At 44.2% G+C, this 14277-nt stretch overlaps 1 protein-coding gene across 2 annotated transcripts in view; it reads right to left on the bottom strand.

Moving 5' to 3' along the window:
• Nucleotides 1-404: 404 nt before the first annotated feature.
• Nucleotides 405-14277, bottom strand: part of LOC143815808 (acidic mammalian chitinase-like) — a 36222-nt gene continuing 22349 nt past the window's right edge. For both annotated transcript variants that reach the window (XM_077295424.1, XM_077295422.1), the window contains 3 exons: nt 10521-10637; nt 1978-2107; nt 405-809 (listed from right to left, as the gene is read on the bottom strand). In XM_077295424.1, coding sequence (XP_077151539.1) covers nt 475-809; nt 1978-2107; nt 10521-10637 — 582 coding nt within the window. In that variant the 3' untranslated portion in view covers nt 405-474. The remainder of the gene's footprint in view (nt 810-1977; nt 2108-10520; nt 10638-14277) is intronic.

The raw sequence follows: 14277 nt of genomic DNA, 5'->3' as shown, positions 1-14277 counted from the left end.
TTTCCTTACCCACTGTATTGTGCAGTACCACTTATCCTGTCCTTTATACCAATTGAGTCTTATTCTAGGCATCTTAAGTCTATATCAGGGAGCTGGTCTTTTTAAAGGGGGTGACAAAAGTCCATAAACAATATAGATTGTGTGTGAATTTTGGGTCAGTTTTCCAGAAAAACTTGAATAGTAGGTTGATAACTCTGTTTACATGATATCTATAGCCAATACTGTTGCACAGTCTGTCTGGGCTTACAATGTTCTATGGTCCATCTGTCGCTGACATATTTGCGAGAGGAACTCATAACAGGAGAGTTTAATATTGAAGGTGAACACTTTATAAGAGTGTGGAAGTGCAGCAATGTTTTAACTAGATATATTTAACCTGAAAAATAGAAAACAAATACACAATAGCAGACTGACAGGAACATTTATTAGAAATTATTCATTGAGGGTCTCAGATTAAAGGAGACAGATGGATCTTCACGGCCAGTTGCAACACTTGCAACTCATGTCAAATACTAAGCCATCAGAACATTTCATTGAATGCGTTATTTCACCTGCACACATGTAAAATTTGTTGGAGTTTAGTGGGTTTACATGAAGGCCATCAGCTCTACCAACACAGAAGTTTGTGTCAACATCATCAACAGGAGGATCAGGTGGAGGAGTGACTGGAGGCGCTGGTGTGCTGCCTCCATCAGGACTGGATGTTGTGGCTGTTGTGGTTGTTGCAGTGGTGGTGGTCGTTGTTGTGCCTGGAGTTGGCGGAGTAATGATGTCACCACATATCTCCCCAGGGCAGTTCACTGTTGTACCTAAATAAGTTATAGAGAAAACATTCCATGAAAAGTTTCCTTATCTACAGCAAAACTTGCTGAACAGAAAATTCCTTCAAGATATTGTTCACTACTCTGACAACCCCTTCTCAATCCCTATGCTGCCCCTTTGTAAAACAATAACACCTATACTCTCTTCCCATGCAGGTGCCATTCTAGCAGTGGCTCTCCCGGGGATCATTGTTATGTCACACATGTCTTGCAGCTAATCAGCGCTGGCTTCACTCTCCTGTGTGCAAATCACAGACGCCGCAGGGTGGACACACATCGGACAGGACCTTCCTCATTTACATACAGCGCAGGAGCAATTAAAATAGTATTTTGAGGGGTTTACAGGAGCAGCAAAGAGACGACAGACACGTGTGTGGAATGCAGAATAAAAGCAAATAAAGGTCATAAGAGACTCAAAAACTGATGACAGGTTTTCTTTAACATATTTGTATTTTTTTAGGAACTTGAAAGACTTTAGCCCCAATTTTCCACGATTACAAGGAAATTTTGAGGGTATTAGAAAACACCTCCCCTACAAATTAACCCATTTTTAGTAATTGCACCCCTCAAAAGTATTCACTGTGGCTTCAGTAATTTTTTTTTTTTTACTTTAAAATGCACTTCAAAGGAATCATCACAATGTGGAATGTAAGAATTATAGATTTTTTTTCCACTATAAACTTGTTTTAGCTTCAAGTTTTTCTTTTTCACAAGGCATTGTGGGAAAAAAAATCACCCCTCCTTTGATCACGAATTTTTTCAAACAAGAAAATAATTGATGTCTGAATGAGACCTAAGTGTGAAAAAGTTGAATACAGGTATACAATTACTGCAGTTTTAAGAAGAGGTTTTTGGCTTTGTGGCTTGTACAGGTGAAGCACACCAAGTTCGGCAAATTAGCGTAGGTTATCTCTATTCAAGAATTTCTGTTAAAAAATTTAAAAATGGAAATAACTACCGTAATTGTTAGGTGCAGGTAATATGCAGAAAATAGAGAATGGGAATATTCCAGGGTTAAAAATGTAAAGTGTTAATTCCCATTTAAGATGTCAGCATATGTCGTTCAAAATACAATGTACAGGTCCATCTTTTGCTGTGTAGGTTTGATACTGCTTAATGTTAATATCTGCCTCCTCTCTGTAAAATGGTCACTTACCTTCCAGCAGGGACTTTAGGTGATTGATCAGTGGATATTTCCCTTCATTGCAAAAACTTCCTCGGAAATCATCCAAATCAAGGGCCCAAACCATGGCCCCACCAAACCCACTTTCTTTTAAGAACTTCACCTTGAAAAAAGAATAAGATCATAGGGCTAGATTAATTGTTATGTTTTTCTCCTTTTTTTAAATTAATAACACTTCAAAACCCCTTATGGTAATCTTATGTATGCTAAAATAGGTTTTCTTCATTTTAACAAACAAATAGCACTGCATGTAGCCACATTTTTCCCCTTAAAAACAATGGAATCTGCAATGGGGGCTACTCAAACAGAAGATGTAAACAGGGGTTGTCTGCACATATACTATTGAAGAACTATCAATTAGAAAGATAATCAATGTCAGATTGGTGGGGGTCCGTCACCCAGCACCGACACCCATGAGTTGTTACCATGTCCGGTGGTGGACAGATGTAAACACTGAATGGAGCTGTACAGCACTGCTCCATTCTCTGTGTAGTATTGTGGAGGCAGTGCCTGCTATACATTAAGCAGAGCTAAGTCATTCAATGCTAAAACCCAGCATGCACTGGAACTCATAACAGCGTATCACTAGTGTTGAGCGATACCTTCCAATATTGGGAAATATCGGGATCGGATTGGATCAGCCGATATCCAAAAAATATCGGATATCACCGATACCGATACCGATACCGGAAACCAATGCAAGTCAATGGGACACAAATATCGGAAAGAAAATAAGCCCTTTCTGTCCTTGTACATCCTGTTCTGGAGGAGGGGAAGAGTGTGGGCGGTGCGTGGGTGGAGACTGTATGTCTGTGTGGGACCATGGGGGGCCTGTACGGGCCTCTCAGAGGTCTGTGCGAACTGCCAGGGGTCTGGACGTGCCTCTCGGGAGTCTGTGCGGCCCTCCGGGGGTCTGTGCGGCCTGCTGGAGGTCTGTGCGGCCTGCCGGGGGTCTGTGCGGCCTGCCGGGGGTCTGTGCGGCCTGCCGGGGGTCTGTGCGGCCTGCCAGTGGTCTGTGCGGCCTGCTGGGGGTCTGTACGGGCCTCTCAGGGGTCTGCGTGGCCTGCCGGAGGTCTGCGTGGCCTGCTGGGGGTCTGTACGGGCCTCTCGAGGGTCTGTGCGGCCTGCCAGTGGTCTGTGCGGCCTGCTGGGGGTCTGTACTGGCCTCTCGGGGGTCTGCGCGGCCTGCCGGGGGTCTGTGCGGCCTGCTGGCGGTCTGTACGGGCCTCTCGAGGGTCTGTGCGGCCTGCCGGGGGTCTTTGTGTTTGTGTGCAGGAATCGTCCTATGGGACTACAAGTCCCATTGGGCTATGCCTGCTATAATGGCAGTGATTGACACATTAGCCAATGATGGGACAGTAGCAGTCCCATCATCCAACTAATGTGTTGAATGAAAAAAAAACACAAACATACATACTACCTACTACATACATACAACATACATACAACATACTGCATACATACATACAACATACATACAACATACTATATACTACATACATACAACATACTACATACATACATACAACATACATACAACATACCACATACATACAACATACATACAACATACTATATACTACATACAACATACATACATACAACATACAACATACATACAACATACATACATATAACATACATACTACATGCATACTACATACATACATACTACATACATACCACATACATACAACATACATACAACATACTATATACTACATACTACATACATACATACAACATACATACAACATACAACATACATACAACATACATACATATAACATACATACTACATGCATACTACATACATACATACTACATACATACAACATACTACATGCATACTACATACATACAACATACTACATGCATACTACATGCATACTACATACAATACATTCATACACTACATACAATACATACATATAGACATACAGTACATATAACAGAGTACATACTCACCATCACTTGTCACTTTGTTCCCCGAAGCCAGTGTCATCTGTAAAAAATATGAAAATAACAAACAAACAATATACTCCCTGATCCGCAGAAATCCACGAGTGTCCCACGACGAACTCCCGTGGAGAATGGCAGCATCAGCTGACGCGACCGCTCTCTAGGGGCTCCAGGAATACAATGACGGGAGAAAGGTATCCTTCCGCACTGTATTCCTAATTTGGCATTGCTGTGTGAGAAATTTTCCCACTCAGCAATTGCCATAAAGTGAGACTCTGAACTATAGTAACCTCTAAGTGATGTACTGCAGGAGCCATTGTCTCCAGTCAGTGTGTCACTGGAGGTCCTATAGAGCAGTGACATCACCCGATGTCACTGTTCTATAGGGGAGATCGTCGTGAGACACTCGTTATTAATTGGACTACAGCACACAGGTAGTATACAGTTTATTTTTTTACGTTTTTTGCAGGCGTTAAAGTATGGTAAGTATGGTTAAATGAAGAATATTAAAATACTTTTTTCCTAATGTGTGTGTGTTTTATTAACCATTTCCTAGTATTGGATTAATAATGGATAGGCGTCTTATTGATGCCTTTCCATTATTAACCCAGCTTAATGTCACCTAACAATAGCAAAGTGACATTAACCTTTTATTACCCCATATCCCACCGCTACACGGGAGTGGGAAGAGAGGGGTTAAGTGCCGGAATTGGCTCATCTTACAGATGCGCCATTTCTGGGGCGGCTGCTGACCGGTATTTGTAGCCGGGGGGGGCAATATCCATGGCCCCTCTCTAGGCTATGAATATCAGCCTGCAGCTGTCTGCGTACCCTTTCTGGTTATAAAATATAGGGGAACCCCACGTTATTTTTTACAGATGACACTGGCTTCGGGGAACAAAGTGACAAGTGATGGTGAGTATGTACTCTGTTATATGTACTGTATGTCTGTATGTATGCATTGTATGCAATGTATGAATGTACTGTATGTAGTATGTCTGTAGTATGTATGTAGTATGTTGTATGTATGTAGTATGCTGAATGTATGTATGTAGTATGTATGTAGTATGTTGCACGTATGTTGTATGTATGTAGTATGTTGCACGTATGTTGTATGTATGTAGTATGTATGTAGTATGCATGCAGTATCTATGTAGTATGTATGTATGTAGTATGTATGTATGTATGTAGTATGTATGTAGTATGCAAGGTGTATGTATGCATGTATGTTGTATGTATTATGTATGTATGTAGTATGTATGTTGTATGTAGTATGTATGTAGTATGTTGTATGTAGTATGTATGTAGAATGCTGTATGTATGTATGTAGTATGTATGTAGTATGTTGTATGTGTGTATGCAGTATGTAGTATGTACACTCACCGGCCACTTTATTAGGTACACCTGTCCAACTTCTTGTTAACACTTAATTTCTAATCAGCCAATCACATGGCGGCAACTCAGTGCATTTAGGCATGTAGACATGGTCAAGACAATCTCCTGCAGTTCAAACCGAGCATCAGTATGGGGAAGAAAGGTGATTTGAGTGCCTTTGAACGTGGCATGGTTGTTGGTGCCAGAAGGGCTGGTCTGAGTATTTCAGAAACTGCTGATCTACTGGGATTTTCACGCACAACCATCTCTAGGGTTTACAGAGAATGGTTCGAAAAAGAAAAAAAATCCAGTGAGCGGCAGTTCTGTGGGCGGAAATGCCTTGTTGATGCCAGAGGTCAGAGGAGAATAGGCAGACTGGTTCGAGCTGATAGAAAGGCAACAGTGACTCAAATCGCCACCCGTTACAACCAAGGTAGGCCTAAGAGCATCTCTGAACGCACAGTGCGTCGAACTTTGAGGCAGATGGGCTACAGCAGCAGAAGACCACACCGGGTACCACTCCTTTCAGCTAAGAACAGGAAACTGAGGCTACAATTTGTACAAGCTCATCGAAATTGGGCAGTAGAAGATTGGAAAAACGTTGCTTGGTCTGATGAGTCTCGATTTCTGCTGCGACATTCAGATGGTAGGGTCAGAATTTGGCGTAAACAACATGAAAGCATGGATCCATCCTGCCTTGTATGGAGCATCTTTGGGATGTGCAGCCGACAAATCTGCGGCAACTGTGTGATGCCATCATGTCAATATGGACCAAAATCTCTGAGGAATGCTTCCAGCACCTTGTTGAATCTATGCCACGAAGAATTGAGGCAGTTCTGAAGGCAAAAGGGGGTCCAACCCGTTACTAGCATGGTGTACCTAATAAAGTGGCCGGTGAGTGTATGTTGTATGTATGTAGTATGTATGTTTTTGTTTTGTTTTTTTTACATTCAACACATTAGCCGGATGATGGGACAACTACTGTCCCATCATTGGCTAATGTGTCAATCACTGTCATTTTAGCAGGCATAGCACAATGGGACTTGTAGTCCCATCGGACGATGCCTGCACACACACACAACCCACAGGAGGCCCGCGCAGACCACCAGCAGCCCGTACAGACCCCCGGCAGGCCCTCACAGACCCCCGGCAGGCCCACACAGACCCCCGGCAGGCCGCACAGACTCCCGGCAGGCCCGTACAGACCCCCCCACGGTCCCGCACAGACCCCGCCCGCACACACAGACACGCAGTCTCTGCCCACGCAGTGCCCACACTCCATTATAGTGCATCATTGCACTATAGGAACTTCCGATTCCGGTATCCGATATCTTAAAAGTATCAGAACTCAGTATCGGAAATTCGATACAGCGAATATCGGCCGATACCCGATATTTGCAGTATCGGAATGCTCAACACTACTTATCACATAACATAAGCAGTTCTATTCTGCTACTGCCACCTCAACAGTATATGCAAAGGAATAAGGTAATCAGCTTTTGTTCATAAAGTGATCACTGGGTGTCCAAAGTACTGACACAGGGTTTTACCAGAGACAGGGCCTTACCAGGGCAGGGCTTTACCAGAGACAGGGATTCACCAGAGACCATGCCATATCAGAGACAGGGACTAACCAGAGAAAGGGCCTTACCAAAGGCAGGGCCCTACCAAACACAGGGCACTACCAGAGACATTGCATTACCAGAGATAGGGCCTCATGAGAGACAGGACCCAACCAGAGACAGGACTGTTAGGGTTGGCGGCATGCACCGTAACCGTATTATTAGGTGCATTCGCAACCCGGGGTCGACCGTGCAGGAGAGGAACTTGCTGCTGGCAAATGGCGGCGCTATATGGCGGTATAAGCGAACGCTGTTAACTCCACAGAGTCGCTAGAAACAAGATGTTGTGCCCTGTTAACCTAACAGAGGTACACAGCTACCAACCAGAGCAAACTGTGGTCATGCAGTCAGAGAAAACAGACAAACAACTCCTCACCGGAGGTGTCGGTATTCTAGCGGCTTATTTCAGCCAAGGCCCTGAATACACTCAGATAAACTCCTCACTGGAGGTGCCGGTATTCTAGGGGCTTATTTCAGCCAAACCCTAACTGCATCTAGACATGACCACACTGGCGCTGAGCTCATAGACATTGGTTTGATACTAGCGCATGGCCGTGCGGCCATGCAAACCTTTTATAGCTGCAGTAACTTCAGGACCTTCCTAGAGGACTAATGGGAGCTGCTACAGTACCTGAGCAACTTCAGGACCTACCTAGAGGACCAGTGGGAGCTGCTGCAGTATCTCAGCAGGTGACCCCCGACCTCCAATGAGAGGTCTTACCTGGGCATGCCTAGAAGGGGAAAAGCAGGACTTAGTCCCAGAGACGTCTGCTCACCGCTGACCAGTACTGGCTACAAAGGCAGAGCCTGGAAGAACAGTAGTAACCAGTTGCCCAGTATCAGCCTGAGCCAGACGCTGGGACCGACGTCTCCGCTGAGCAGGCTCCACTGCGGCTCAAGAAGAATGGGAGACCGCAGCGGAGGTGGTTCGAGATTTCTCCTGTGCACAGGTGGGTACTCGACACCTAACACAGGACCTTACCAAAGACAAGGTCCTACAAGAGGCAGGACACTATCAGAGGCAGGGCCATACCAGAGACAGGGTCTACCAGAGGTAGGGCTCTACCAGAGACAGGGCCTAACAAGACCTAGAATATATCTCTGTTGGACAAATGGAACACTAAGGTTTTGTTCACATCTGGGTAACACATTGCGCTGCTTTTTCTGGTAAAATAACAAACTTAAAAAAACACTCCAGCATCTTTTTGTATTTCAGCACTGGAGTGGCGCTACTAAAGCAAGATCCCTGCACCTATTATACTCACTAGCCACTCCAGTTTCAGCTCTTACCAGTCCCCCGCCACAGTCTTGTGTCCCCAATTTCTGGCAAGTCTAGGAGCTAGAATGAGGCTCTCATAGACTTGCATTGAAAAGTGACCATTGACTCGCTGCAGCAAACACTAGCGCGATCCAGCAGGTCACAAACTTCTGGAAATTAACTGGAGCGGTGAACAAAACAGCAGAAGACAGTGGATGGTAAATATGAGACTAAGTGAAGCAACTGTAGATTAGTAGCACCACTCCAGAGTTGCAATAAAAAAAAATGCTGGAGTGGCATTTTAAGGACACTATTATAGTCACTGGACCCAGGCACAGCTCACTGATAGCTATGAATTCCATTTTTCTCTTAATGTGATGGCAAAGAAAAACAGAATTTGGCACAGCCTAAAGGTGATTTCCACTGTAACTGATACTAAAAGCACCTACAGTGCCTTGCAAAAGTGTTCGGCCCCCTGGAACTTTTCAACCTTTTCCCACAAATCATGCTTCAAACATAAAGATACCAAATGTAAATTTTTGGTGAAACAACAAGTGGAACACAATTGTGAAGTTGAACGAAATTTATTGCTTATTTAAAATTTTTGTGGAAATTCAAAAACTGAAAAGTGGGGCATGCAATATTATTCGGCCCCTTTAACTTAATACTTTGTTGCGCCACCTTTTGCTGTGATTACAGCTGCAAGTCACTTGGGGTATGTCTCTATCAGTTTTGTACATCGAGAGACTGAAATTCTTGCCCATTCTTCCTTGGCAAACAGCTGGAGCTCAGTGAGGTTTGATGGAGATCGTGTGTGAACAGCAGTTTTCAGCTCTTTCCACAGATTCTCGATTGTATTGAGGTCTGGACTTTGACTTGGCCATTCTAACGCCTGGATATGTTTATTTGTGAACCATTCCATTGTAGATTTTGCTTTATGTTTGGGATCATTGTCTGGTTGGAAGACAAATCTCAGTCCCAGGTCTTTTGCAGACTCCAACAGGTTTTCTTCAAGAATGGTCCTGTATTTGGCTCCATCCATCTTCCCATCAATTTTAACCATCTTCCCTGTCCCTGCTGAAGAAAAGCAGGCCCAAAACATGATGCTGCCACCACCATGTTTGACAGTTGGGATGGTGTTTGTTCAGGGTGATGAGCTGTGTTGCCTTTACGCCAAACATATCGTTTGGCATTGTTGCCAAAAAGTTCGATTTTGGTTTCATCTGACCAGAGCACCTTCTTTCACATGTTTGGTGTGTCTCCCAGGTGGCATGTTGCAAACTTTAAATTACACTTTTTATGGATATCTTTGAGAAATGGCTTTCTTCTTGCCATGCTTCCATAAAGGCCAGATTTGTGCAGTGTACAGACTGTCCCACCTTAGCTGTAGATCTCTGCAGTTCATCCAGAGTGATCATGGGCCTCTTGGCTGCAGCTCTGATCAGTCTTCTCCTTGAAATAAAAGTTTAGAGGGACGGACGGATCTTGGTAGATTTGCAGTGGTATGATACTCCTTCAATTTCAATATGATCGTTTTCACAGTGCTCCTTGGGATGTTTAAAGTTTTGGAAATCATTTTGTATCCAAATCCGGCTTTAAAATTCTCCACAACAGTATCACGGACCTGCCTGTTGTGTTCCTTGGTCTTCATGATGCTCTCTGTGCTTCAAACAGAACCCTGAGACTATCACAGAGTAGGTGCATTTATACAGAGACTTGCTTACACACAGGTGGATTATATTTAGCATAATTAGGCATTTAGGACAATATTGGATCATTCAGAGATCCACAATGAACTTCTGGAGTGAGTTTGCTGCACTGAAAGTAAAGGGGCCTAATAATATTGCATGCCCTACTTTTCAGTTTTTGAATTTCCACAAAAATTTAAAATAACCAATAAATTTAATTCAACTTCACAATTGTGTTCCACTTGTTGTTGATTCTTCACCAAAAATTTACATTTGGTATCTTTATGTTTGAAGCATGATATGTGGGAAAAGTTTGAAAAGTTCCAGGGGGCCAAATACTTTCGCAAGGCACTGTAGATATACATAAAAAGGATGGCGTGGCACAAACATTTTCCACCTAATGCTAGATGTGTCCAGCTAACACAGGAACAGACAAATATATAGATCTCTACTAAAGATTTATATTACATAATAAATGAATCAGTATGTGTTCAATATTAGATTTTTTAACACCTCATCATGTGCTCTATACAAAGACAATTCCAGATTTAACAGTAGTTCTACAGAGTTATACAGAAGAATTTGCAACAAGTTATTTAAGCTCCATCTTACTTTGCATTCATAACTTTGTTGGTTGTCAAATCCAACCCACTCATTATCCTTACAAGCATATGGCACCCTCTGGTCAGCAATCCACCTCACTGTGGTCCCTTTAAGCCAAGTGCAGATCTAAGAACATATAGAACAGAATGTTACACAGCGATTAATGCATTTGTGTGTCTCACCCGACCCTGACAGTCAGCCATGGCCAACCAACAGGTTTGTTATAGTATTATGTAATGCTAAACTGATAGTATTAAAACAATAAACAAGTTTCATTAACGTTAAGCTATGAAGCTTATACAAGTAATTAAAATCATATAAAATAAAATGCATCATTTATGAATTTGATTATGATGAACATATTATTTTCTAAAAACAGGTTAAATTTATTAATAATATTAAATATTGTCCAAACATGAATAAATTATACATTAATGAAACACAGTTAGAAATATTTGGACACCTTTTTTGAACTTAATGCTTCTTAGCACTATGCAGGATAGAATATATACAGTAGAAGACAATCGGAGAAGAAACGACTGCTGGTAGAAACGTCTGCACTCCCACATATAAAAATGTTGAAGATATGAAAAGCCTAAACCCTAAATATTAATTTGGATTCAATTAGGCCCAATATGCACAGTTGTGTTTAGGCTGCTTCAGTGCAAAGACCACATAACTGAGTATGTCCAATTTCAACTCCACGGACATTGGAAGGGCCTGAAGCTCAGTCCATGAGTCCTCTACAGGCAGGGTCGGACTGGCCCACCAGAGAACCAGAGGATTCTCCAGTGGGCCCAGGCACTGACACCTGCCCTCATACAGGACCAGCAGATGTCTAGGGCCCCTGCAGCTCCAGGGGCCCCAAGCCAGTGGCGTGTCGCTAATAGCGGCATACCACACAGCTGCGATGGGGGCCCATGGTGCCAGCGGAGCAGCAGCGAGTGACAGGAGACAGAAGCCATCTTCTGCGGCTAAAGCCTGTCCCCACTACTAAAGAGAAATTAATATACACTCTTCCCCACGGAGGATCTGAATATTCATTTCACTTTAATAGCAGGCAGTGTTATCTGCAGGCAGCAGCTAACACTGCCCGCTATCAGGGTCGGCAAACCAGGGCCCCTGCTCCCCCACGGACCCCCAGCCCATGCAGCCTCTATGGAGCAGTAAGTCGGGGGTCCCGGCGCCAGCACCGCCCCCCCAGTACGCGTCGCAATAAACTGTATAGGCGTCACAGATGCCGATAAAGTTGAGAGCAATAATGGGGGATAGAGAATCAGATGACGCTCCCTCTCCCATCATTCCCCTCTGTCTCTGACACAGCCGGTGGGCGATGACGTCACTTCATTGCGTACCTGCTGTGTGCCAGGCAGAAGGCAGTGCAGCTCCTGACATCTGAGCAGAACCAGAATCAGCGTGGGAGCAAGGAGGAGAGGTGAGTATATATATATATATATCTATATATATAATTGTCTAAGGGTTTTTCCGTCTGTCTGTCTGTCTATCTGTCTGTCTGTCTGTCCTGGAAATCCCGCGTCTCTGATTGGTCGAGGCCGCCAGGCCTCGACCAATCAGAGACGTGCACAGCATGGCGACGATGATGTCATAATGGAAATCAATCGACCAATCAGCGACGGGCACAGTCCCTGTCAGATTTACCCAGTGGTTTCCCGTTCAGTGTGTAATGGTGATATTGATTCCTTCTTCCCATGTGTATAACCTTACATTTATCATTGTTAAACCTCATCTGCCACCTTTCAGCCCAAGTTTCCAACTTATCCAGATTATTATTATGTCATAATGGTTGCCATGGCGACGATGATGTCATAAAGGTTGCCTCGACCAATCAGCGACGGGCACAGTCTGCCGCGAATTCTGGAATCATCATTGTCCATATACTACGGGGACATGCATATTCTAGAATACCCGATGCATTAGAATCGGGCCACAGTCTAGTATATATATATATATGTATCTATATATATAATTGTCTAAGGGTTTTTCCGTCTGTCTGTCTGTCTGTCTGTCTGTCCTGGAAATCCCGCGTCTCTGATTGGTCGAGGCCGCCAGGCCTCGACCAATCAGAGACGGGCACAGCATGGCGACGATGATGTCATAATGGAAATCCCGCGTCTCTGATTGGTCAGCGACGGGCACAGTATCGACGTAGATGTCATAATGGTTGCCATGGCGACGATGATGTCATAAAGGTTGCCTCGACCAATCAGCGACGGGCACAGTCTGCCGCGAATTCTGGAATCATCATTGTCCATATACTACGGGGACATGCATATTCTAGAATATCCTGGTTGCATTATGCCCTATGGAAGGGGCAGCTTTATACCCTATGAGGAGCAGCATTATACTCTATGAGGGGGCAGCATTATACACTATGAGGGGGGTGCATTATTCCCTATGATGGGGCAGCATTATACCCTATGAGGGGGCAGCATTATACCATATGAAGGGGGTGCATTATACCCTATGAGGGAGCAGAATTACACCTTATGAGGGGGTGCATTATACCCTATGAGGGGGTGCATTATACCCTATGAGGAGGCAGTATTATAACCTATCAGGGGACTACATTATATTATATGGGGGGGGCTGCATTATACCTTATGAGGGGTTGCATTATACTCTGAGGGGGCTACATTATTTCTGTGGGGGCTGCATCATACTATATCAGGCGGGCTGTATTATACCCTATGAGAGGGCTACATTCTATTCTATGGGAAGCTAAATTATATTCTATATATATATTATATATTATATTATCTATTATATATATACTAGCTGTTTCCAGCCAGCTAATGCTCGGCATACTCATTGCTATCTAATTAACGCTGCTAGTGATTAAACTAAAGTAAATAATGACAACATTCAATAGAGCTTACGCAGGTGGTAAATTAACTTAAAATGAAGTTAATAACAATAATAATAATTAAAAATCAGAATAATACTAATTCATTTTATTCACCGTGTAAAATCAAAAGCAAACTGGATTCGTGTGGTAATGTGTGGGGACAGAGCCTTGTGTGGTAATGTGTGGGGACAGAGCCTCGTGTGGTAATGTGTGGGGACAGAGCCTCGTGTGGTAATGTGTGGGGACGAAGCCTCATGTGGTAATGTGTGGGGACAGAGCCTTGTATGGTAATGTTTGGGGACAGAGCATCGTGTGATAATGTGTGAGGACGGAGCCTCGTGTGGTAATGTGGGGGGACGGAGCCTCGTGTGGTAATGTATGGGGACGGAGCCTCGTGTGGCAATGTGTGGGGATGGAGCCTCGTGTGGTAATGTGGAGGGGGCGGGAGTATGTGTGGCAAAATGGTGGGGTGGCAGGATTATGTGTGGTAATGTGGTGGGGGGGCGGGATTATGTGTGTATATGTGGTGGGGGCAGGATTATGTATGGTAATGTGGTGGGGGCAGGATTATGTGTGGTAATGTGGTGGGGGGCGGGATTATGTGTGGTAATGTGGTGGGGGGCGGGATTATGTGTGGTAATGTGGTGGGGGGCGGGATTATGTGTGGTAATGTGGTGGGGGGCGGGATTATGTGTGGCAATGTGGTGGGGGGGCAGGATTATGTGTGGTAATGTGGTGGGGGGCGGGATTATGTGTGGTAATGTGGTGGGGGGCGGGATTATGTGTGGTAATGTGGTGGGGGGTGGGATTATGTGTGGTAATGTGGTGGGGGGGCGGGATTGTGTGTGGTAATGTGGTGGGGGGGCGGGATTGTGTGTGGTAATGTGGTGGGGGGGCGGG

This window comes from Ranitomeya variabilis, chromosome 3, assembly GCF_051348905.1.
Source record: "Ranitomeya variabilis isolate aRanVar5 chromosome 3, aRanVar5.hap1, whole genome shotgun sequence".
In the NCBI taxonomy this organism is placed as follows: Eukaryota; Metazoa; Chordata; class Amphibia; order Anura; family Dendrobatidae; genus Ranitomeya; species Ranitomeya variabilis.
The sequence above is the reverse complement of the archived record's forward strand: the minus strand, read 5'-3'. Positions and strand labels throughout refer to the sequence as shown.